Here is a 27,383-nt window from a genome sequence, read left to right as displayed (position 1 = left end):
AACATAAATTTACCTCCAAATCTGACTGAAGAGGAAGAAATTCTTCGACAGAAATATGCAAGACTACGTAAAAAGGTATGATTGACAATACAGTAAAGATACAACCCTTACCAAAAAAAGGGCTCTCTGGTGAACATTGCGGCAAGTTTGCCGCAAACATTGCGGTGAGTTTGCGGCAAACTGCTTTCAGCAATTATTTACCATGCAAATGAGGTTTGCGGCAAATTTGCCGCAACTCATGAGGTTAGCGGCAAACTTGCCGCAAACTATAGGGGGAGGTAGCTTCTGTTTGCGGCAAATTTACCGCAAACCTCATTTGCATGGTAAAAGTTTGCAGATGTTCGCCAAAAGTTTGCGGCAAATTTGCAGCAAACTTCATTTGCATAGTAAGTTTGCGGATGTTCGCCAGAAGCTTTTGGTAACACTGCGGCAAACTTCATTTGCATATTTGCCAGTTTCAGCAAATATGTTATGGCGATATTTTGGCAAACATTTTGGTAAAGTTCTGGCGAACAATTTTTTCAAACATTGGAATAATAAAAACTAGCTGAATTATAAGAAAACAAATACATATTGGTTTAACACATTTTTTCAATAGAAAATAAAAGAAATATTACAAACATATCAGTAGAATAAAATGAAATTTGATAAATTTGTAAAATAAAGAAATTAATTCCCCAAAAGAGATAAATTTTACACACATTTTATTAGCAACTGATTCTATACATATTTGACTTTCATAAATTTCCACTCTTTAGTTATGATGCTATCATGAATTGTTCATATTACTTAATAATCAATTAAAACAAGAGCCGGTTGAACCGGGGTGATCCTAGATACAGAAAAGTATATCTTTTGAAGTTTCAGGGTTATGTCCCAGACAAAGTACAAAGTGTGATAATTCCAAAATAGTTGTAAAATCCCACTTTAAATAACAACGTTATGGGCCGTACACATTTTTGCTTCAAGGTCATGCTGTGACCTAGACGGCTAGACCTTCAAGGTAATGACCCAAATGTTGCATGTGACATATTGTCTCAATATGGTGATCATTTCGGTGAAATAGTTGTAAAATCCGACTTCAAATAACGAATTTATGGGCCGGACACGATTTTGCTTCAATGTCATGTTGCGACCTTGACCTTCAAGGTATTGACCAAAATGGTGTGTGCGACACATCGTCTCAATATGGTGATCATTTCTGTGAAATAGTTGTAAAATCCGACATCAAATAACCAAGTTATGGGCCGGCAAAATTTTTGTTTAAGGTCATGCTGTGACATTGACCTTCAAGGTAACGACCCAAATGCTGCGCACGACACATCGTCTCAATATGGTGATCATTACTTTTAAATAGCTTTAAAATCCGACTTCAAATAACGAAGTGATGGGCCGGACATGATTTTGTTCAAGGTCATGGTGTGACCTTGACCTTCAAGGTAGCGACCCAAATGTTGCGGGCGACAGGTCGTCTCAATATGGTGATCATTTCTGTGAAATAGTTTTAAAATCCAACTTGAAATAACAAAGTTATGGGCTGGACACGACTTCAGATTCGTATGTACGTACAGACAGACAACCCAATGACTATATGGTCCGCCGAAATTTTTCGGGGAGCATATAAACAATGTTTGACAATAGCTATTTTTCAGCACATGTTGCAGTATTTCTTAGCACCATAAATGGGAAATATAATATTGTTGTAAAAGCTAAAAATCAGAAAAGTTACAGTTTGAAATCTTCTATCTGGACAAAAAGTTTCATTCAAACATGAACTGGCATGGATTAACATACATACTTCGACATCCACTTAGACAAATCACTATTAATAACAATAAATACTAACAATAGCGTTATGTGTTATGCAAAAATAGACTAGACCAATAATGGCTTTCAAAATTGTAAAAATGAATCTCAAAAATATATTTTGGTCTTAAACAAACAACATATTTCATGGACATAATACCTTCAGATTTAAACTCATATGTCATATAACATTATGATTGTGAGCAAAACAATATCTGACACGAACAATTATGGCTTTCAAAATTGTTAAAATTAATCACAACAATATATTTGGGTCTTATACAAACAACGAATTTCATAGACATAATTTTTTGTTTGCTTGTTTTGGGTTTTTACGTCACATCAACACAGTAAAGGTCATATCGTGACGTTCAGGTGCCCTTCCTTGCATTATTTCAGGCACGAACGGGTATCTGAGTAGAACCACTGACGTTCAGTTAAGCTAGCTGGATAGTTTCCTCACAAGACAGATTCCAAAGTCCCTGTCGGGATTCCAACCCACAGCGGTGAGGGGCAAGTGGTTTGAAGTCAATGACCTTAACCACTCGGCCACGGACACCCCTCATGGACATAATAACTAAAGATTTAAACTAAATGTCTTTAGTCATGTCATATAACAATTGCAAGCAAAACAAAAACAAACTAGAGCAATAATGGCTTTCAAAATTGTAAAAATGAATCTTAACAATATTTTTGGGTCTTATACAAATATAGACATAACTATTAAAGATTAAAACTAATTGTCTTTAGCCATGTAATATAATGATTGCAAGCAAAACAAAAACTGACTAGAACAATAATCATAAATGGCTTTCAAATTTGTAAAAATGAATCTTAACAATATTTTTGGGTCTTATACAAACATAAACATAATAACTTAAGAATAAAACTAAATGTCTTTAGTCATGTCATATAGCGATTGCAAGCAAAACAAAAACTGACTAGACAATATCGTAAGTTTGCATGAAATTGGCTTGGCAATTTATGAGATGTTGTTTAAAGATCAAGTTTACGGACGAAAGATAGACAAAAGCTCGCAATGTCACTTTGTTAGCTAAAAACGCACTACTTTACTCTTTCACTCTTCCAAGTTTCAGTGCCCTGGCCATTGTGTGTATTTTGGTGTAACTGTTTTGGTGACTAAGCTTCTCTCCATATTTAGTTTATTGGTGCAGTACACTGAAAAAAAACAAGGTTTATTTTTCATTTCCATGTTACCATGTTTATACTGGATAAAACTAGAACTATCACTGAAGGTGAATGATACCCCAAAACCCCACTTTGAAGTAAAGTGGCAGTAATCTATTAGTAAAGCCCACCTACAAATGAAGAAAATAAACACCAAAGGCAACAAGATATGTTTGTAAAACATGTATGCCCCCTATCAGCAGCCAATTATTCATGTGATAAGGTAATTATGCATGACTTCTGACCCAGTGATCAAACAATTAATAAGGGTTATCAAGTATCTACTGGTCATGACCTTGACCTTTGACCCCTTGACCCAAAACTCAATAGGGGTCATCTGCTGGTCAAGACAAATCATCATACAAAGTTTGAAGTTCCTAGGCCTAAGCGTTTTTACTTAATTGATCAGAAACCGTTTTTACTTACAAGGTCAATGTGACCTTGACCTTTGACCCCTTGACCCCAAAATCAATAGGGGTCATTTGCTGGTCATGACTAATCACCATGCCAAGTTTGAAGTTCCTAGGCCTAAGGGTTCTTTTATTATTGATCCGAAACCGTTTTAACATACAAGGTCAATGTGACCTTGACCTTTGACCCCAAAATCAATAGGGGTCATCTGCTGATCATGACCAATCACTATGCCAAGTTTGAAGTTCCTAGGCCCAAGTGTTCTTTAGTTATTGATCAGAAACCGTTACTTACAAGGTCAATGGGACCTTGACCTTTGACCCCTTGATCCCAAAATCGAAAGGGGTAATCTGCTGGTCATGAAAAATCACCATACCAAGTTTGAAGTTCCTAGGCCTAAGCGTTCTTAAGTTATTGATCAGAAACCGTTTTTACTTACAAGGTCGATGTGACCTTGACCTTTGACCCCTTGACCCAAAACTCAATAGGGGTCATCTGCTGGTCACCACCAATCATCATACAAAGTTTGAAGTTCCTAGGCCTAAGCGTTTTTAGTTAATTGATCAGAAACCGTTTTTACCTACAAGGTCAATGTTACATGACCTTTGACCCCTTGACCCTAAAAACAATAGGTCATCTGCTGGTCATGACCAATCACCATACCAAGTTTGAAGTTCCTAGGCCTAAGGGTTCTTAAGTTATTGATCGGAAAGCATTTTTACCTACAAGGTCAATGTGACCTTTCCCTTTGACCCCTTAACCCCAAAATCAGTAGGGGTCATCTGCTGGTCATGACCAATCACCATACCAAGTTTGAAGTTCCTAGGCCTAAGGGTTCTTTAGTTATTGATCGGAAACTGCTTTTACCTAAGAGGTCAATGTGACCTTGACCTTTGACCCCTTGACCCCAAAATCAATAGGGGTCATCTACTGATCATGACCAATCACCATACCAAGTTTGAATTTCCTAGGCCTAAGGGTTCTTTAGTTATTGATCCGAAACTGTTTTTACCTAAGAGGTCAATGTGACCTTGACCTTTGACCCCTTGACCCCAAAATCAATAGGGGTCATCTACTGATCATGACCAATCACCATATCAAGTTTGAAGTCCCTAGGCCTAAGGGTTCTTTCGTTATTGATCGGAAACCGTTTTTACCTACAAGGTCAATGTGACCTTGACCTTTGACCACTTAACCCCAAAATCAATAGGGGTCATCTGCTGGTCATAACCAATCACCATACCAAGTTTGAAGTTCCTAGGCCTAAGGGTTCTTTTGTTATTGATCGGAAACCGTTTTTACCCAAGAGGTCAATGTGACCTTGACCTTTGACCCCTTGACCCCAAAATCGTTAGGGGTCATCTACTGATCATGACCAATCACCATACCAAGTTTGAAGTTCCTAGGCCTTAAGGTTCTTTACTTATTGATCGAAAACCGTTTTTGCTTACAAGGTCAATGTGACCTTGACCTTTAACCCCTTGACCCCAAAATCAATAGGGGTCATCTACTGATCATGACCAATCACCATACCAAGTTTGAAGTTCCTAGGCCTTAAGGTTCTTTAGTTATTGATCGGAAACCGTTTTTGCTTACAAGGTCAATGTGACCTTGACCTTTGACCCCTTGACCCCAAAATCAATAGGGGTCATCTACTTGTCATGACCAATCACCATACCAAGTTTGAAGTTCCTAGGCCTTAAGGTTCTTTAGTTATTGATCGGAAACCGTTTTTGCTTACAAGGTCAATGTGACCTTGACCTTTGACCCCTTGACCCCAAAATCAATAGGGGTCATCTACTTGTCATGACCAATCACCATACCAAGTTTGAAGTTCCTAGGCCTAAGGGTTCTTTAGTTATCACTCGGAAACCATTTGGTCTACGGACCGACGGACCGACGGACCGACAAGTGCAAAGCAATATACCCCCTTTTTTTCAAAAGGGGGCATAATTATTATTTATTGCTGGCTTGATTTTGATCTGTTGGGATGAACATGTATTTGCATTGCAAACCTAGATTTATTTACAAATGACAAGTGGCTCATAAATTATATTATTTATCTAACTTAGTTAAGAAATCAAGGTATCATGTTAAAAAAACACCAAAATAACAAACAAGAGCGATCAGTGATCACATGTGTCGCCTCATGATGGCCAATTTCATGTTGGGACAAGTTTTGTGACTGACAGACAGACAGACAGTGCACAACTAGACTTGGTACTGATCATTCCTTTAAAGTTTGGATGAAATTGCACCAGTAGTTTTTGAGGAGTAGTCCGGACAAGCTTTTATGTATCTGGCAACACACAGAAAAAAACCCACCTTTTCATCAAACTTGCCAAAATATCATTCAACCGGAAAACCTGTGCAATATGTGCAAGGACTTGAGCAACAGATCAATCCTGTAAAGTTTCATTGAAATTGCATTTGTGGTATAAGAGATGTAGTCCGGACAAACTTAAAAAGGGCCATACCTCTGACAAAAATCATTGAATTGGAAAATGCTGACAATATGCACAACTAGACTTGGTACTGATCATTCCTGTAAAGTTTGGATGAAATTGCACCAGTAGTTTATGAGGAGTAGTCAGGACAAGCTTTTGTGTATCTGGCAACACACAGAAAAAAACACCTTTTTATCAAAGGGCCATAACTCGGCCATAACTCGGCCAAAAATCATTCAACCGGAAAACTGTGAAATATGCACAAGGACTTAAGCTACAGATCAACCCTGTAAAGTTTCATTGAAATTGCATTAGTGGTATAAGAGAAGTAGTCAAGACAAACTTTAAAAATAAAAATTATTAAAGGGCCATAACTCTGACAAAAATCATTGAACCGGAAAATGCTGACAAAATGCACAACTAGACTTGGTACTGATCATTCCTGTAAAGTTTGGATGAAATTGCACCAGTAGTTTATGAGGAGTAGTCCGGACAAGTTTTGTGACGGACGGACAGATAGACAAGACGACGGAGAAATGATCCCTATATGTTGCAACTACTCCATAGAGGCGACACAAAAATGAACCATGCTGTGAACATGACAGCTAGGTCAGAACTCAAAGTTAAAACCAGGGTAATTCAAATAACCATTAGGATTTTTCTTCTAAATGCCACTGTTTGAAAGAACAATGTTGACTAACCAGTCTTACTTGTATGCAAAACTCACTTTTTCAATTATACATCAATAACAGTGGTTAAAATATACACAGATACTTTTCTGACAAATTCTAAATCATTACTGACATGATGACTGAGAAAAACTTAAAATGTGTCAATAAAACACAGATGCCCCCACACGCCACTGTTCTGTCAATCTTATGACTCTAGGTCAAATAGTTTTTGGACTACATGTGCCACAAGTTGAAAACTAAAAATCAACAAAGGGCCATTATTCTGTTTAATTTAGTTGCAGCAAAAATTCCTTCCTTTACTACCATCTACACATTAAGTTTGTTAATCCCTGGAAGTTTAAGCAAAATCTGCCATCCGGTTTAAGAGGAGTTGCGTTCACAAGATTTTGGGACAGACTGACAAGTGCCACGCTATATGCTCCCACATTGTGGGGGGATAAAAATAATCTTATTTTACTTACATGTTAAACTGTCAAATCCTCTTTTGTGCCAGGCAGTATCTACTGTACAGGACATACCACTGCGGGTTTTACAGGGAAATTTCGGGGAAAGTCTTAATCTGCTGTGAGGTTTTTCAAGATGTGGTCCACTTCTGATTTTGTTTTCAACCTTTGACTGTCTGTGAGAACTGTAATTGTAAAAATATATTTCAAAAATATTATCTGTATTTTAAAATTCATCTTTAAACGTAATTTTGACAAATATTTAAGATACACCAATGAATTGACAATAACTAATTTATAATTAATATAACACAATGTTCATACAGTTACTAGAATAAGTTTTGTTAATTATTAATGCTAATTGCACGACTTTTTCCTGACCAATTTTAGTAATCACTTTTATGAAATAATTCGGACTGCATATCGATTATTCATCACATGAAGATACATCAAATTGTTTCTATTGAAGACGACCCCAAATAGCATTACAAAATTATCACAGTATTATCATTTAATTGCTACACCATGATTATAAATATATATAAAAAAACCTCATAGATTTCAACTTACAGTTTAATAGGCATTTTTGTTTGATGTATTGTTGAGGATTGTTAATCACAATTGTATAAATCTGACCATTCACTGTCATTTGTAACTGTAGCATATGACTGATGAATAGACCTTGAATAAAAAAAAAAATACATATGTACAAACAGTATATGGAGATATATTCATATATTGAAGCAACTGACATAACACAAACAGTTCAACAACACCAGTCAGTTTTGCATAGTCCTTTACTTTCGTAAATAAACAAAATACAGAAAACAAACTACCAGTACTCACTTTAGTGCTGGCAAACATCTGGCAAAGGACATCCTCCGAGATCTTGTCAATAAGATCTTCCATGATGTTGTGTTCTGATACCATTGATTCTTCATGATGCACATCCCTTAAAAAGAATGTATGTATTTAATATGAATTTTAGTCTTAAACCAATGAAGGTAAAATATGATAAACAAGATCAACAAGGAAAGGCGGCGTTCAATGAACGCAACCCCCATATGACCAAGCAACAAGTACCAATGGCAAGGAGCCCAGACGGACCCAGTTTGTCATGTAGAAATAAATACTTTTTTAAAAAAACAATTACACATTCATGTTATTTTGAAAAAAGAAATATGTACATGAATATAGAGTAACATGCAAAAACAACAAAGCCATTGTTTAAAAATTCTTTTCTCATATATGGATTGTATAATATTCTTTGGTTCCCTAAACCACGAGTGTGCCAGCAATATAAGATTATACCACGATAAGCTGCATAGACATATAATTACAAAATAATTTTTGAAATTCTTCCAATTCAAGTACATGTTATTTCGAAAATATCATTGTCAATGTAAATGTGTCTTACTCCATTTCCTTGATCTTATGCAGCAGATTCTGTCGGCATAGAAGCCAGTGCTGTCTCAATGATATTTCCAACACGTCTCTCCATTTCTTTTCATGTTTTTATTTCCAATTGTTGGTATATTTAGTGTTGACAACAAATTGTTGACCCTCACCGGCCCACCTACACTATCAATCATTGCTGTAAGAAAATGAAAGAAACAAATTATTTCATTAAAGTACATGTATACAAAATATTTTGTCAAAAAAAAACTTCACATGGATTGTAATTTACATAACCATGATAATAACACATTGCATAAATTAATATAGAGCTATTTTTAGCTGCCTCATGTACGTTGAATATTAGTACTACTGTGACTGTGTGTATTGGCAGCCTAGTGTAAACTGTGTCTTTTATATAATGTACATGTAGGATTCTGTAATGTCTTACTAAAAATTGCATTGTTGCAAGATTTAATTTAGCAACGTTTTATCATTTGTTTTTCAAATTTCTCAGTGACTTTGGGGAAATTAAAACAGTTCAGAGGGAAGTTTATAAAACATTTCACAATAGGAAGTGGCTAGCCGTACGGGCCCGTACAGCTAGCCAAAAGTTCTAGCCGTACGTGAGTCACGTACGACTAGCCAGGACACACTGTATTGGCTAGCCGTACGGCACTTTTCAAAATTATATGGAGTATGTGAGTCACGTACGGCTAGAACTCTTTCAGGAGTAGTGTTTTACAGCTAAACACAAACAAGATACATGTATTCTGTATAATAATTAATTATTTATAAATCTGAAACATAAATTTGGTCCGCATAATTTTACATGTTTGACATCATTGGAAGACAAGTAAATAAACACTGATAAATCCTAATGTATCGATATATTCATTTTGGTACGAGACATTACATCTATGAATTCATTATCAGTATATAGTACTTAATGTAAACTATGATGCAATACATTAATCACTTACCTGTTCCTAATTTTGTGTTGACAACGAACCATGGCATTCCAACTTTCACAGGTCTTCAATCTACTAGAGTCTGTGTGTTTTTCCATAGGGAACACAATTCACATGACCGCATTCTGTGTTTCGACATTTCACATACAAATAACCAGACACTCCCTGTTTAAATTCACCTAACATGTTGTCAAAAGTTAATCAGTGCTGTTAATGGTAGCCAACTGGTCCAAGTCTACATTTTTTACAAAATCTTAGGTTTGACCGTAACACGCCAAACTCAACGATTCTTCTTCCCTCTTTCCAACCCTCATTATCAACCGATTTAGGAAGAGTTGATGTCTTGTAGAGCTGGTTTGGTTGACACGTAATACTGGTTACCTGCACTATAGTTATGTTCTATAATAAAGTCGGAATACTTGAGTTTTCTGCATCTTTTTACACTTTTTTTTAATCGACCGAGCGTATCACACGCTGTAAGACGCCATGTTAGATATCTGCGGAAATTACGTCATTTTCTTGGGGAATACTACCACGTGACCGGGGATATTCGCTATTATTAGAATTCCGACTTTATACGTAAACAAACGAAGTTCGTTACGATAAATGGCGAGATATGGCGGTAATTGTCGAAGATTGCCGATTTCATTATGGGTCTTCTACCTTATAATTTTTTAACTGTTATTGTGAACTACAATACCCTCCATGATACATATGATGTTTCAATTTGATAACTCTTAGGCAAAAAATAAAAATTTGTTTGTTTCCACTTCCCGACCCATAAAAATAAGGTCGGGTAGGTAGGTAGGTTATAGCACGGACTTTAATTGACATTTAAATCCGTGGTTATAGGTAGGTACATGAAGGACTTTTTTTAAATGTGCATAATAATATAATTCCTTGGCAAAATAGTTATTTACTGAACAAAGTTGGATTAACTTTCAGAACTGATATGTTTGTGGCGATTATCTGGCAAACTTGTTTTTATAGAAAAGTTTCTGGTGAACTTTCAGCGAATAATTTTTTTGATAGAAAGATTCTGGCAATCTCTGGCAAATTAGTTTTCCACTGAAAGTTTCTGGCAAACTTTTGGCGAACTACTTAATATTCTGGTGAATTCGCTGCAAAGTCGCCAAATGTTTGCCACAGAGTTGCCACTAGTGGCGATATCTGGCAAACACTTGACACAGTGTTTTGGCGAACTAAAAGGTTTGCAGCGAATTTGCGGCAAAGTTGCGGCGAGTTTGCGGCAAACCTTTCCTTTTGGTACGGGAAGGCTATTTAATTTTGCACTTATTGTATTGTTTTGAAATAGATCCACTTATTTTATTTTTAAAGTGAAAGTAGAAGTCTAGTTATGGATTTTTTTATGTAAACAAAAGGTCTGATAGAGTCTTGTGTCATTTCACATGGCTTAATGTTGTCTTATTTCACCACCAACTATGGATTAGAAGCTTCTATGCTATTAAGCAATCAATATATATATATTGTCATGCCAAAGTTTAAGATTCTGTGATACTTTTGGTCTGGGTCAGAATCTCGACTCTACCCATGGCCAGAGGCGAGATATTGTGTCACAGGGTGAGAAAAATGTGCAGCCTGACCGGGACTGGAACCCGGGACCCTCGGAATACCGTACCGCGGCTCTACCGACTGAGCTATCTGGCCGCTTTATTCACATCATCTCCCCTAAATATTTAGTGAACAGATCTGAACCGTGACATACTCCCCTGCTTTATTGAAATTCGTCCTCGAATTTGACAGAGGTACAGAGCAATGTAAATTAAACTCTGAGCTGTATTCTCACGGTCCCCCGTTGGGCGCCAAATGTCACAGGGTGAGAAAAATGTGCAGCCTGACCGGGACTCTAACCCGGGACCCTGGGAATACCGTACCGCGGCTCTACTGACTGAGCTATCCGGCCGCTTACACATCATCTCCCCTAAAAAGTGAACAGTTCTGAACCATGACAATTGCCCAGACACAAAATAGCACAATATCTCGTTGCGTAGTATGAGTATGTTATAATGTTTACATGTATTTACTCTGTAGTGTATACTATGTTTATTGAGCATCCATCTGCCAATACACTGATAAACACTTTCAGAACTAGCAGACGACAGGCTATTCTTATCAGTTAGCATTTCGAGTAAAGATAAGGGATTGTGTATCTCACTGTATAAATTGTATGTAAAATGGTCTGACATATGGTAGGTTTAACAGTTAATTTTTAATACTTTAGAGTCAAAAGATGTGTTGAAGTTTATACTGTGATGAAGCTAAGATCCAGAGCTTTCTATTGGTGGAATACATTTTAAAATCGGACATTTAATCACAACAAACTAGCGGTTTAAAAACGGCCTATTTTGTATTGTTTTAACATAAGCGGTATCGATTTTACTTGAAGATAAGGGAAGCAACTTGTATTTTTCACTCGATATACCTCGGTTATTTACCTAGATCATATTGAAAGTGTTTATTGGGTGTATTTAGGCACAAAAAGTAGCTTTCCTTGTTTAGTAAGGACCCTGGACATGACTGTGACCAGTCATGCCGTTAAAGGGATAATTTTGAAGTAGGCTACAAAGTGGTGATGATTTAACTCCATGCAATTTCCTCAGAGTAATAGCCAAACATATGCATTTTGAGCCTCTGTAAGGTGATGAGAACCTACATTTACATGTATTAGTGTACAGTAACCAGTGGGATAATAGGAAGAAGAAGGTTGCCCTACAAAAGGCTGTTTGTGCCAGCAATGGGCCTGCCGTTCAAGCCATCTCTTTCTGTACTACATTCTCTGCATACACCTTGTCGTCCCTGCCTACTCTGAAGATCAAGTCAGTCCCCTTGGCCTTTAGTCAGGAAATTGAGCAGCTAACTTCATGCAGTCTTAGTCTTTTACTTTAAACATAACCCAGAGCTGTAGAAAAACAATGCAAACTTGCTGTCTTAAAGTAAAATCTATGCATTGGATCTTCAATCATCTGCCATTGCCCGGTGCCTTCTCAATGACGGGCATGTACGAAGGGGAAAAGTGAAGTAATATGGTAGGTCAGCGCTTTTTTCGTAATACAGTTACTACCTGTAAACAGACGCCTCCACAATGCCATTAAACAGATGGGTTTTTCCTTTTTCAGGAGCATAAAATTACCAATTGTGTGTGTGCATTAAATTTACTGTTGATTTTCCTTGAAAAAGGTTTTTTTCTTTCTAAAGGGAAACCTTTAAAAATAACTATACAAGAAAATATTAATAGAAAATGTTGTTAATAGAAACTATTAATTTCTTCATTATATGTGTTGCAGTTTGTACTACATGTAGTTACTGTAAATTCTGCAATTTTGGACAATTTACAACTTTTTTCTGGCATTCTGAAAATGTTGGGAAAAAAACCTGCGGGTTCACTGTTTTTGCTGAGCTGACCGAACAAAACATGGTGCTAATCTAAAGTTGCTTGTTTCGTTACATGTTTTGTCCCAGTTTCAGCATTATTTTTTTTCTAATCTTAAACTCCTACAGTCATTGTATATTAATATATTTTTTTAGTGAAGTTTCCTTGTGCTCCACATATAAATAAAAGGATGACAGATACATAAAAGTTTGATAAATCTACATGTAGACTAGTTACAAGTAAATATGCTACCAGAAAACATGGTTCATTGGCTTGCCAACTTATTCTTTTTTATGCTAGTATAAAGCACCATTGAGTATTAGTGTTAGTCTTTTTATGCCAGAATAAAGCACCATTGCGTATTAGTGTTAGTATTTTTATGCCAGTATAAAGCACCATTGAGTATAAGTGTTAGTCTTTTTATGCCAGTATAAAACACCATTGAGTATTATTGTTAGTCTTTTTATGCCAGTATAAAGCACCATTGAGTATTAGTGTTAAGTACATGACTGTATTTTTATGCCAGTATAAAGCACCATTGCGTATTAGTCTTTTTATGCCAGTATAAAACACCAATGAGTATTATTGTTAGTCTTTTTTGCCAGTTTAAAGCATCATCATGACTGTATTAGTGTTAGATTTTTTGATGCAAGTATAAAGCACCATTGAGTATTAGTGTAAAGTATAAAGCACCGTTGAGTATTAAGTCTTTCTTATGCCAGTACAAAGCACTATTGAGTAATGATGTTAATCTTTTTTGATGCAAGTATAAAACAGTATTGAGTGTTAGCACTTAAGTCTTTTTGATGCCAGTTTAAAGCACCATGGAGACTCCAAGATTTACACATTTTTGTAAATGTTTACACTGACCATGAAAAACATAAGGATCTCATTTAAATGTTGTTTATAATGACATAAACATTTCACATATCACCTGTCAACCATGTATCATTTACCTTTAAAATTCATACATAACATTATTACAGAATAATTCTTCTGGACATGAGAACCCAGAGTCTCTATACTGGAAGGTTTTTTTGCCATGAACAGAAAAAGTATGCTGCAAATATTTGCGAAATATCGCAATTAATTTTTCACCCAAAATGCTGATAGATATTTGCTAATGTTTTTACAATTTTTTGGGATAAATTGATATATCAAAATATGGTACCGGGTACCTATTTTAGTAATATAGTTCCTATTTCTATATACTTATTAATGAAAGAAATAAAATGTATAAATCCTACTGTCAATTGTATTTCCAATGATGATTTTCTAATTCCGTAACGCTCTGACAAACCCTAAAAAAATTGCCCACATTTTTTAGCAAGCTTAGAAATGATGGAACACATACTTTTGATTTCTGAAAATTAAGACTCCCTGAATAGTGACTTGTTTAAAAAAAATCATTTTACCTTGAAAATCAAGTAAGTAATATTTCCCAACAGAATACCAGCTGGCATGCCAATATATTGTGTCCTAGCTTTTCATGCCCTGTACGTGATTCCAGACACTTTGTCAAATGCCGAATACATGTATAATTGAGACTGCTAGTTTAATTTTATTAGTTGTCTAAGGCTCAAGACTGCTAGCTTAAAACTGATTTAGTGATAGGCCCAGTTTAAAGTCTATCTTTCACTGTCAAACCATTGAGAATTTAAATCATCCATCCAAAGTTATCTCTAATGCATGTCAAGAACTATACTAGTATCATGGTATCTTTTAAAAGGCCAAACAATTCAATAGAAGTTATTTTCTTTACAGAAAAAGCAGTTGCAAGCATTGAAGACAGTCAAACCAGAGAGGGAACCAGTTAAAGAAAAGCCAGTGAAAAGACGTAATTCTTATTTGTTGCAGTTAACCTTTTGGTTGAATCTTTAAATGTTCTAAATTCCTTGATGGCAAATTTTATGTGCACTGTCCATAAAATTCAGTAAAGACACATAAAGAAAAAATAATAAAACAGGTTCATACATAATCATATATGCATAGGAGACTGTAATCACAAGTGCTTTTGCAACGCAAACAAGTCAGATCAGCCCCAAGTCAGATCAGCCCCAAAATTAGTTGATCGGCCTTAAAATAAGTCATAGGTTTTGTTAGAGTTATTGCCCTTGACTTACAATGTAGTATAAATTTGCAATTTTCAACTTGTTCATGCATAGCTCAAAAAGTATTTGACCTGTAGGCCTGAACGTTCACTAGAATGCTGGTCAGCATGTGTACTTATGCACCTTTAGGAATTTGTTTGTGAATTTATTTAATATTTGTAAAGTTCTTGCCCTTTACTTTGTAAAAGATTTTTAGTTTTCAACTTATGGCACATGTAGCTCCAAAAATATTTGACCTAGAGTCATAAGATTGACAAAACAGTGGAATGTGGGGGGCACCTGTGTCCTTAGTATGGACATGTTTCTAGTTGTGAATAGCTACATGTAAATATATACATGTATATTTACAGCACATGAGTCAGCAGAAGATGCTAAAGAACAGGCTAAAAAGCTGGTCATGTCTGGGGTAATTAAGTTTCTTCTTTTATCTTATTTATATGCTCAATATAGAAGTTTTTCTAACCAAGATGTTGCAGTTCTTTAATCATAGTTTTAATACAAAATATAGTATATATACCTTGAAATAACCTTGTCTGTTTAAAATTTAATCACTTCAACATATGCGATCAGTTGAATATATTCGTTCATTCATTAATTCATTCATTCTTTTCTTCATTCATTCATTAATTAATTCATTCATTCATTCATTTCTTTTAATCAGGCTATTAAACTGAGTGACAAGAAAGAGAAGCAGGGATTTAAGAGATCTCGAAACCTTGAGAAGAAACTACAAGACCCAGAGAAATTACCTGCCACACCTGCCACTGTTGGCTTCCAGCCATTTGCTGCTTCACACCCAGATGACGAGGAGAGAGTCGAAAGAGAAGATAGGGTAAGAGCTGGCGCATTTCAAGTACTATTTATACTCCTCTTCAGTAATTTGCTTACAGAGCTCCGATAAGAACTTGACAATTGAATATATTGAATAGTATCACCAATATCTTGGGTACAATCTTTAGATCATTATGGGTTTGGGGCGTTAATACAGACCACTCAGTCAACACAGTAAATTGAATTTGTTACCAGCACTCATAAATTACATAAACATAAGTACAATTTACTTCATTAGTTTATTATTGACAGGTTATATGGTGTAGTATGATATCTTGTAAGTTTATATTACCCGGGAGGGGCGTCAGTGTTAGAATGGTTAAGGTCGTTGACTTCAAACCACTTGACCCTCACCGCTGTGGGTTCGAATCCCCACAGGGACTTTGAATTTTTTCATGTGAGGAAGCTATCCAGCTAGCTTACGGAACGTCGATGGTTCTACTCAGGTGACCTTTTGTGTCTGAAATAATGCACAGAAGGGCACCTGAGGTCTTCCTCCAACAGTAAAGCTGGAATGTGGCCATATAACCTATACTGTGTTGGTGTGACGTAAAATCAAGTAAAACAATATAACCCAAGATGAGGGTTATCTAGCCCATAAATATATAACCTGTGAAAAGTATGTATAATAAATGTTTTATACGGCATATTCTTTTATACCGCATATTCTTTTTCTATGATTTGAAAAGAAAATAGTTTGTATATTTGCCACAACTTTACGCAGCTTAGTTTTGACAATGAAATGATACAAGTATATAATTATTAAGCTACAGGGACATATGATACATGTATATTTACAGAGACCAAGGCACCAGCGTGTACGTGGGTTATATGATAATTTTGTTCGTAGTGAGAGACCACCGGAACGTCCGGACAGAATTTCTGAAAGACCAGAGAGAGGTTTGTTTTGTTAACTCTTACCATGTTGAATCTAAAAGTAATTAGTCTTTGTCTCCAGTATAGAGTCAATCCAACCTGACCATTCTATTTGGTACTGTTGGTAGCACAATTTCTGTATTTTGATATTGAGCGGCATGCCTCCAGATGAACCAAAATATTTCAAGAAAATCAAACTAGAGAAAAATTATGTACTAAGATTTTAAAAGATGCAAAAAGATTCAAGATTTAAGTAATAATTTCAAGTAATATGCGATTAATGACTGATTTTTCAGAATTAATCACCATATTTCTTCTGCATTACTAACGCAGTAAGGGCTATTTCTGCCTATTGTAACATCTGTTTTGGTAATTCATACTTGCATTGTAAATGCCTAATTGTAGTGTGTTAATTATTTTCTTTGTTAACTACACAATATTTTACTTTAAAATACATTTTAAAAATTTTCAAAAAAGTTAGCATGAATCTGGAGGCATGCTGCTTTAAAGGCGAGGCAAATAATCTATACAATCATGTGCAGCTGGTTACAGGTAAAATTGCAATACAGTGTGTGATACATATGTTAACCAGTCTTGAAACAACTTGAAACAAAGTTTCTTTTCAGCTCGACTTTTCAAAGAAACGTGGACTGGCATCCTACTTACCCCAGTATTGGCTTTGTTGTAACTCTCACCTAAGGTTTTGGGTGCGATTTTGGTCTCTTTAACCTTTGAAGGTCTTCATTTTGAATTTTTCACCTGTGTTCAGAATTATAAATGCAAGTGAATGTCACCTCTTATGTATTGTTTCTAATTTGTCTGTTGTTTGGCTGTGTTTCAGTTAATCGATACTGACCGCTTCTTATGAATATCACCTCTTATGTATTGTTCTAATTTGTCTGTTGTTTTGGCTGTGTTTCAATTAATCGATACTGACCGCTTCTTATGAATATCACCTCTTATGTATTGTTCTAATTTGTCTGTTGTTTGGCTGTGTTTCAGTTAATCGATACTGACCGCTTTTTAGCTCACCTGTCACAAAGTGACAGGGTGACCTTTTGTGATCGCTTTTAATCCGGCGTCCGTCCGTCCGGCGTCCGTCCGCCCGTAAACTTTTACTTTTAATGACATCTCCTCATAAACCACTCAGCCAATTTCATCCAAACTTCACAGGAATGTTCCTTTGGTGGTCACCTTTAAAAATTGTTCAAAGAATTTAATTCCATGCAGAACTCTGGTTGCCATGGCAACCAAAAGAAAAAACTTTAAATATCTTCTTTTAAAAAACCCAAAGAGCTAGAGCTGAGATATTTGGCATGAAACATCTTCTAATAGGTGTCTACCAAGTTTGTTCAAATAAAAGCCCTGGGGTCAAAATTGGCCCCGCCCCAGGGGGTCATTGATTTTCCCTATATGCATATAGTAAAAACTTAAAAAATCTTCTTTTAAAGAACCCAAAGAGCTAGAGCTAAGATATTTAGCATGAAACATGTTCTAATGGGTGTTTACAAAGTTTGTTCTAACAAAAGCCCTGGGGTCAAAATTGGCCCCGCCCTGGGGGTCATTGATTTTCCTGATATGTGTATAGCAAAAACTTAAAAAATCTTCTTTGAAAAAACCCATATAGCTAGAGTTTAGATATTAAGCATGAAACATCTTCTAGTGAGTGTCTACAAAGTTTGTTCAAATAAAAGCCCTGGGGTCAAAATTGGCCCCGCCCCAGGGGGTCATTGATTTTCCCTATATGCATATAGTAAAAACTCAAAAAATCTTTTTTTAAAGAACTCAAAGAGCTAGAGCTAAAATATTTAGCATGAAACATGTTCAAATGAGTGTCTACAAAGTTTGTTCAAATAAAAGCCCTGGGGTCAAAATTGGCCCCGCCCGGGGGGTCATTGATTTTCCTTATATGTGTATAGCAAAAACTTAAAAAATCTTCTTTGAAAAAAACCAAATAGCTAGAGTTTAGATATTAAGCATGAAACATCTTCTAGTGAGTGTCTACAAAAATTGTTCAAATAAAAGCCCTGGGGTCAAAATTGGCCCCGCCCCAGGGGGTCATTTATTTTCCCTATATGCATATAGTTAAAACTTAAAAAATCTTCTTTTAAAGAATCCAAAGAGCTAGAGCTAAGATATTTAGCATGAAACATGTTGTAATGGGTGTCTACAAAGTTTGTTCAAATAAAAACCCTGGGGTCAAAATTGGCCCCGCCCCGGGGGTCATTGATTTTCCTTATATGTGTATGGCAAAAACTTAAAAATCTTCTTTGAAAAAACCCATATAGCTAGAGTTTAGATATAAAGCATGAAACATCTTCTAGTGAGTGTCTACAAAGTTTGTTCAAATAAAAGCCCTGGGGTCAAAATTGGCCCCGCCCAGGGGGTCATTGATTTTCCCCTATATGCATATAGTAAAAACTCAAAAATCTTCTTTTAAAGAACCCAAAGAGCTAGAGCTAAGATATTTAGCATGAAACATGTTCTAATGGGTGTCTACAAAGTTTTTTCAAATAAAAGCTCTGGGGTCAAAATTGGCCCCGCCCGGGGGGGTCATTGAATTTCCTTATATGTGTATAGCAAAAACTTAAAAAATCTTCTTTGAAATAAAAACCAAATAGCTAGAGTTTAGATATTAAGCATGAAACATCTTCTAGTGAGTGTCTACAAAGTTTGTTCAAATAAAAGCCCTGGGGTCAAAATTGGCCCCGACCCAGGGGTCATTGATTTTCCCTATATGCATATAGTAAAAACTTAAAAAATCTTCTCTTAAAGAACCAAAAGAGCTAGAGCTAAGATATTTAGCATGAAACATGTTCTAATGGGTGTTTACAAAGTTTGTTCAAATAAAAGCCCTGGGGTCAAAATTGGCCCCACCCCGGGGGTCATTTATTTTCCTTATATGTGTATAGCAAAAACTTAAAAAATCTTCTTTGAAAAAACCCAAATAGCTAGAGTTTAGATATTAAGCATGAAACATCTTCTAGTGAGTGTTTACAAAGTTGTTCAAATAAAAGCCCTGGGGTCAAAATTTGCCCCGCCCCAGGGGGTCATTGATTTTCCCTATATGCATATAGTAAAAACTTAAAAATCTTCTTTTAAAGAACCCAAAGAGCTAGAGCTAAGATATTTAGCATGAAACATGTTGTAATGGGTGTCTACAAAGTTTGTTCAAATAAAAGCCCTGGGTTCAAAATTGGCCCCGCCCCGGGGGTCATTGATTTTCCTTATATGTGTATGGCAAAAACCTAAAAATCTTCTTTGAAAAAACCCAAATAGCTAGAGTTTAGATATTAAGAATGAAACATCTTCTAGTAAGTGTCTACAAAGTTTGTTCAAATAAAAGCCCTGGGGTTAAAACTGGCCCCGCCCCAGAGGTGTCATTGTTTTTAACTATATGTGTATAGTAAAAACTTAAAAATCTTCTTTTAAAAAACCCAATGAGCTAGAGGTTAGATTTTAGGCAGGAAACATCTTTTTGTTGGTGTCTACCAAGTTTGTCCAAATGAAATGTAGTAAAAACTTAACATCATGAAACATCTATATGTGTATAGTAAAAACTTAAAAGTCTTCTTTTAAAAAACCCAATGAGCTAGAGGTTAGATTTTAGGCAGGAAACATCTTTTTGTTGGTGTCTACCAAGTTTGTCCAAATGAAATGTAGTAAAAACTTAACATCATGAAACATCTTCTAATGGGTGTCTTCCAAGTTTGCTCAAATAAAAGCCCTGGGGTTTAAACTGGCCCCGCTCCGGGGTCCTATATACAGGTGAGCGACCTCAGGGCCATCATGGCCCTCTTGTTATGAATGTCACCTCTTATGTATTGTTTCTAATTTGTCTGTTGTTTGGCTGTGTTTCAGTTAATTTCTTATGAATGTATTCTCTTATGTATTGTTCCTAATTGTCTGTTGTTTGGCTGTGTTTCAGTTAATTTCTTATGAATGTATTCTCTTATGTATTGTTCTAATTTGTCTGTTGTTTGGCTGTGTTTCAGTTAATTGATACTGACCCCTTCTTATGAATGTATTCTCTTATGTATTGTTTTTAATTGTCTGTTGTTTGGCTGTGTTTCAGGTATTGAAAGAGAGGACAGAAGAGATGAGAGAGATAGACGTGAGAGATCAGACAGACCTGATAGGGAACCTCTTCCTAAAAAAGGTAATTTTAGTCTCCTTAGAAATTCAGCAAAACAATTGCAACCTTAGCTGAAGCTCTCTGCTAATCCAAACTTAAAATATGAATAGTGCAGTTATAGTGATTTAATATTTTGTATGGAATTCAAAGTACTACTTTTCATGCCTCCACAAAGTGGGGAGCATATAGCGTTGCACTTGTCCGTCTGTCTGTCCGTCTGTCTGTCCTTACATGCCTTAAGGCCTTACGTCCCGAACTCTTGTGAACACAACTCCTCTTAAACCGGATGGCAGATTTTGCCTAAACTTCCAGTGATGAACAACCTTAATGTGTAGATGTTAGTAAAGGAAGGAATTTTTGCTGTGAAAAATTTTAACAGAATTATGGCCCTTTGTTGATTTTTTCACTATATACTTTGCAGAAATTTTGTAAACGCAACTCCTCTTAAACCGGATAGCAGATTTTGCTTAAATTTCCAGGGATGAACAACTTTAATGTGTAGATGATACATGTAGTAAAGGAAGAAATTTTTGCTGCAACCAAATTTAACAGAATTATGGCCCTTTGTTGATTTTTCCACTATATACTATATTGGAATTTTGTGAACACAACTCCTCTTAAACCGGATAGCAGATTTTGCTTAAACTTCCACGGATGAACAACCTTAATGTGTAAATGGTAGTAAAGAAAGGAATTTTTGCTGCGACCATATTTAACAGAATTATGGCCCTTTGTTGATTTTTCACTATATACCATATAGAAATTTTGTGAACGCAACTCCTCTTAAACCCGATGGCAGATTTTGCTTAAACTTCCCAGGATGAACAACCTGAATATGTAGATGGAAGTAAAGGAAGGAATTTTTGCTGTGACCAAATTAACAGAATTATGGCCCTTTGTTGATTTTTTCACTATATACCATATATGTTGTCAGTGGGGGCATCCGTGTCCTTTGGACACAGTTCTAGTTGCTACTTGTATGACAAAGAATTTCATATTCATGGCTGTATTATTTAGGTGATAAGCATCAAACATGATGTTAACTATAAAACTCATATTTGCCCTTTCTCTATAGAAGAAAATAAGTTGGTTTCTGAGGCATATTGTGGCTTTAATGGCAACGAAAATACAAATGTAGTAAAAATTAAGAAAAGTAAAATTCTGTAGATGTATCATATAGTGAAATTTGGTTTTGTTTAGGTAACACTGTGTATGTTCATGGTCATGGTGTGAATGAGGAATTACTGAGGAAGGCCTTCCATAACTTTGGTAATATTGTCAACATATCCATGGAGAAAGAAAGGAAGTAAGTTAGGATTGTATGTTTTTCCTCTTAATATCCAGATTAGCTGCAAATTGTGAAAGATTTGCCTACAATTTCTCAAAGTGTATATATTGTTATCTTATGAAAGCAGGCTTTAATAAAAAGAGTGGTTGATTCATAATTACAATAACCACACAGGTACACATGGTTACACCAACCACATAGGTACACATGTTTACACCAACCACATAGGTACACATGGTTACACTAACCACACAGGTACACATGGTTACACCAACCACACAGGTACACATGGTTACACTAACCACACAGGTACACACAGTTACACCAACCACTCAGGTACACATGGTTATACCATCAACTCAGGTACACACAATTACACCAACACCACAGGTACACATGGTTACACCAACCACACAGGTACAGATGGTTACACTAACCACACAGGTACACATATTTACACCAACCACATATGTGCACATGGTTGCACTAACCACACAGGTACAAATGGTTACACAAACCACACAGGTACACATGGTTACACCAACCACACAGGTACACATGGTTACACCAACCACACAAGTACACAGTCATAGTTACACCATTAACTCAGGTACACACAATTACACCAACCACATAGGTACACATGGTTACACCAACCACACAAGTTCCGATATTTACACCAACCACATAGGTACGCATAATTACACTTACCATATATGTACACATTGTAACACCAACCACTCAGGTACACATGGTTACATCAACCACTCAGGTACACGTGGTTACACCAAACCACTCAAATGCATATGGTTACACCAAACACTCAGGTACACATAATTACACAAACCACTCAGGTTAAGTCACATACACATAATTACACCAACTACACGGGTACCCATTCAACTGAGTGACTTGTGGCAGTGCTGAATGAATTATTTACTCAAATTAACCGTGCCCAGACCAAGACCTCTCAAATGAAAAGATGGTGTTGTACATACCACAAGGACCACTGTTCCATTTTCTCTTTGTCTATCTAACCATCCTACATGTTAAAAATGAAGATTAATGTTTCATTATTGAATGTTATTAAAAAATCAATGAGTGCAAATACAGGCAATTTATGAATCATTGTAGATGTATTTGAAAGGAAATATTTTGTGCCTGAAATAGTTATATAATTATGTTCTAATACAATGTATTTGTATATCTTTAGTTGTGGTTTTGTGACCTTTGACAAAATGGACTGTGCAGATATGGCCATACAAGAGGTGGGTGTGTAATGTTTATGTACTAGTAGGAGTGTTTTAATGTAGGGATGGGGGTTATTGTATGGGTAGAGGTGTTTAATTGTAGGGATGGGGAGTTTTATTGTAGGGATGGGGAGTTTTATTGTAGGGATGAGGAGTTATATTGTAGGGTGGGGGTGTTTTATTGTAGAGATGGGGAGTTTTATTGTAGGGATGGGGAGTTTTATTGTAGGGTGGGGAGTTTTATTGTAGGGTGTGGGTGTTTTATTGTAGGGATGGGGAGTTTTATTGTAGGGGTAGAGGTGTTTTAAATTACACTGAAATTGTAAAGATCATCTAACAAAACTATAGCTTTACTGGCAGAGAAAGACTTCAGGTGCCACTTCAGGCAGTATTTTACATTGATTTAATGCAAAAGAATGTTTTCATACAAAAGATAATTTGACACAAAGAATTTTATTTAGCACTTGTTGATTTTCTCTAAAGAATTATTTAAAGCAGTAGGCCTCCAGAAGATAACAGAAAAACTACTGTCTTACAAATATTTCAAAATCCCTCTTCAAAAACATTATATATTTGAAAGATGTCAAAATGACACTTCAAATTGTTCATATTTCAACATAATTGTTCTGAAAACAAACAGTTCTCTTTTCTACCAACAGGAAATACCTACTTTTATTATACAAAATACCTTATTGCAGGGGTAAGAGTTTAATTTAACACTGAATGTTATCTATAGTTGATTTCGCACAACAGACAGTTGATTTTATGCAAAAGAATTGATTTTACACAAAAGATGGTTCATTTAAGACAAAAGATACTTGATTTTATTCATCAGAAGGTTGATTTTACTGTGTTCTGAGTCGAAAGAGAGTGATAAAATGTGATGTGGATTATAGCTATGGGAGGAAATGAAACTGTTATTGTGAGAGGTAATTGCTATATAGATGGTCACTCCGCAGAAGTTTCTAACTATAGATATATTTTCATACTTGCAGGTAGATGGCGCTATGATTGAAAGTGTTCAGTTACGTGTTTCCATGGCGAGAAGACAACCATCATTTGACAGTACCAGCCAAGATCCATCCAGCACTTTCATGGGCATCTCTAGGTAAATATGATTTTCCCTTCTGAAAATATTAATGGAACTTGTGCTGCCTCATTGTTTGTAAAGGGATGTCAATATCTTATTTTAAAGTCAAATAGGCAATAGTATATAAAGCCGTATTATTAGCTCACCTGAGCATATGCTCAGGTGAGCTATAGGATCACTCTTCGTCCGTCGTTGTCGTCGTCGTACGTCGTCCGTTCACACTTTTCAAAGGACATCTCCTCTGAAACCCATAAGGCAGATCATAATGAAAAACTTCACAGGGGATGTTCCTTGTGTGAAGCCTTAACAAAGTTGTTCAAAGATTTCCATTCCATGCAGAACTCTGGTTGCCATGGGCAACCAAAAGAAAAAACTTTAAACATCTTCTTCTAAATAACCCAAAGAGCTAGAGCTTAGATATTTGGCATGAAACATTCTTCTAGTGAGTGTCTACCAAGATTGTTTCAAATAAAAGCCCTGGGTCAAAATTGGCCCCGCCCCCAGTGGGTCATTGATTTTCCCTATAGGCATATAGTAAAAACTTAAAAAATCTTCTTTAAAGAACCCAAAGAAGCTAGACCTAAGATATTAAGACATGAAAACATCTATAATGAGTGTCACCAAGATTGTTCAAATAAAAGCCCTGGGGTCAAAATTGCCCCCGCCCCAGGGGGTCATTGATTTTCCTTATATGCATATAGTAAAAACTTAAAAAAAATCTTCTTCTAAAAAAACCCAAAGAGCTAGAGCTTAGATTATTTGGCATAAAACATGTTTCTAATGGATGTCTACCAAGTTTGTTCAAATAAAAGCCCTGGGGTCAAAATTGGCCCCGCCCAAGGATTGATTTTCCCTATATGCATATAGTAAAAACTTAAAAAGTCTTCTTTTTAAAGAACCCAAAGAGCTAGAGCTAAGATATTAAGCATGAAAAACATCTTCTAATAAGTGTCTACCAAGATTGTTCAAATAAAAGCCCTGGGGTCAAAAATTGGCCCCGCCCCAGGGGGTCATTGATTTTCCTTTTATGCATATAGTAAAAAACTTAAAAAAACAATCTTCTTCTACAAAACCCAAAGAGCTAGAGCTTAGATATTTGGCATTAAACATGTTCTAATGGATGTCTACCAAGTTTGTTCAAAATAAAAGCCCTGGGGTCATAATTGGTCCCGCCCCAGGGGGTCATTGATTTTCCCTATATGCATATAAGTTAAAAACTTTAAAAAAACTTCTATTAAAGAACCCAAAGAGCTAGACCTAAGATATTAAGCATGAAACATCTTCTAATAAGTGTCTACCAAGATTGTTCAAATAAAAGCCCTGGGGTCAAAAAATTGGCCCCGCCCCAGGGGGTCATTGATTTTCCCTATATGCATATAGTAAAAACTTTTAAAAAATCTTCTTCTAAAAAACCCAAAGAGCTAGAGCTTAGATATTTTGGTGTAAAACATGTTTCTAATGGATGTCTACCAAGTTTGTTCAAATAAAAAGCCCTGGGGTCAAAATTAGCCCCTTACCAGGGGTTCATTGATTTTCCCTATATGCATATAGTAAAAACTTAAAAAAATCTTCTCTTAAAGAACCCAAGAGCTAGAGCTAAGATATTAAGCATGAAACATCTTCTTATCAGTGTCTACCAAGTTTGTTCAAATAAAAGCCCTGGGGGTCAAAATTGGCCCCGCCCCAGGGGGTCATTGATTTTCCCTATATGCATATAGGTAAAAACTTAAAAAAAAATCTTTTAAAAGAACCCAAAGAGCTTAGAGCTAAGATATTTATCATAAAACATGTTCTAATGGGTGTCTTACAAATTTGTTCAAATAAAAGCCCTGGGGGTCAAAATTGGCCCCGTCCCAGGTGTTCATTGATTTTCCCTATATACATAGAGTAAAAAGTTAAAAATCTTCTATTAAAGAACCCAAAGAGCTAGAGCTGAGATATTTTAGCATGAAACATGTTCTAATGGATGTCTACCAAGTTTGTTCAAATAAAAGCCCTTGGGTTAAAATTGCCCTTAGCCAGGGGGAGGGGGGGGGGCAAAAGTTCATTGTTATTCATAATATGTGTATAGTAAAATCTTAACATCATGAAAATATCTTCTAATGGGTGTCTTCCAAGTTTGTTCAAATAAAAGCCCTTTGGTTTAAACTGGCCCGGCCCTGAGGGCCTATATTCAGGTGAGCGACCCCAGGGCCATCATGGCCCTCTTGTTTTGTAGAAATATCATTTGTCAACCTTTGAAAACTCTTTAATAGGCCTGCCCTTTTTCGAGTTTTAGCTGTCCGTTTATTTGTATAACAGATGTCAGTGTCAATGTCTCAGTTCCGATTTTCACATTTTCAGCTAGTTTATTACAATAAGATAAATGAAAAAAGGAACATTACTGTATACTAGTATTATTTTATATTGTGTTGAACTATTTTTCCTCTGTCATATTTTCAGCCAATTTTAGTATATTTTATAAATTGAAATAAGGACAATATTCTTGTATTACAGATGTATTGAACTATCTTTATTTTTTCTTATTTACAGCCAGTAACAATTCACAGAAAGGTTCTCACAAAGATAAAAGAGATGTAGTGGAGTACGAGGAGGACATGTTTTGATAAAACACTTGTTTGTTATGGGAGATTAATAAACATTTACAGAAAGAGAAATTAATTTGTTTTTAACATGTTTAAGATCAGAATGAAAAACGCCGAACGTTTATCATACTTGCGACTGATATTCACCTAATGACATGGAATTGTTTGGTAAATGTCGTTTTTGATTTCAAAACGCTTGTAACTCAGTGTTCAAATTCCACAAGAGATTTTGGATTTTTCATGTGAGGAAGCTATCCAGCTAGCTTTTCTAACGTTGGGTGCCAGCATGGAGGAGAAGTTATGGTCCTTCTTCACCAAATAGCTGGAACATCATGATATGACCTTTACAGTGTTGATTGGACTTTAAACCATATAGGAAAAAAGCAAAAAAGAAAAATATACATAAATACATGTGCATGTATATATGTTAATTGTGTCACTTGTAAGGTTAAAGTTTTTGAGAGGTGATAAAA

At 35.8% G+C, this 27,383-nt stretch overlaps 1 protein-coding gene and 1 long non-coding RNA gene across 2 annotated transcripts; one reads left to right on the top strand and one right to left on the bottom strand.

Moving 5' to 3' along the window:
• On the top strand, positions 1-27,307 carry LOC132724942 (negative elongation factor E-like; the record flags this gene model as incomplete). Its single annotated transcript, XM_060709927.1, is given in 11 exon segments — positions 1-75; positions 14,509-14,581; positions 15,206-15,261; positions 15,517-15,687; positions 16,487-16,586; positions 20,638-20,721; positions 21,898-22,003; positions 23,199-23,253; positions 24,231-24,325; positions 24,327-24,343; positions 26,858-27,307. Coding segments are annotated over 11 exon segments (906 nt in total), but the record flags the coding sequence as incomplete, so codon positions are not given.
• Positions 574-10,140, bottom strand: LOC132724943 (uncharacterized). Its single transcript, XR_009624985.1, has 6 exons — positions 9,366-10,140; positions 8,405-8,581; positions 7,834-7,939; positions 7,558-7,668; positions 7,006-7,172; positions 574-2,985 (listed from the first exon to the last, which is right to left on the bottom strand). It is a non-coding gene; the product is annotated as an uncharacterized LOC132724943 (long non-coding RNA).
• Positions 27,308-27,383: the final 76 nt, after the last annotated feature.

This window comes from Ruditapes philippinarum, unplaced genomic scaffold (assembly GCF_026571515.1).
Source record: "Ruditapes philippinarum isolate M1 unplaced genomic scaffold, ASM2657151v2 ctg11749_1_1_1_1, whole genome shotgun sequence".
NCBI classification, from domain to species: Eukaryota; Metazoa; Mollusca; class Bivalvia; order Venerida; family Veneridae; genus Ruditapes; species Ruditapes philippinarum.
This window is presented reverse-complemented; position numbering and strand designations above follow the sequence as displayed.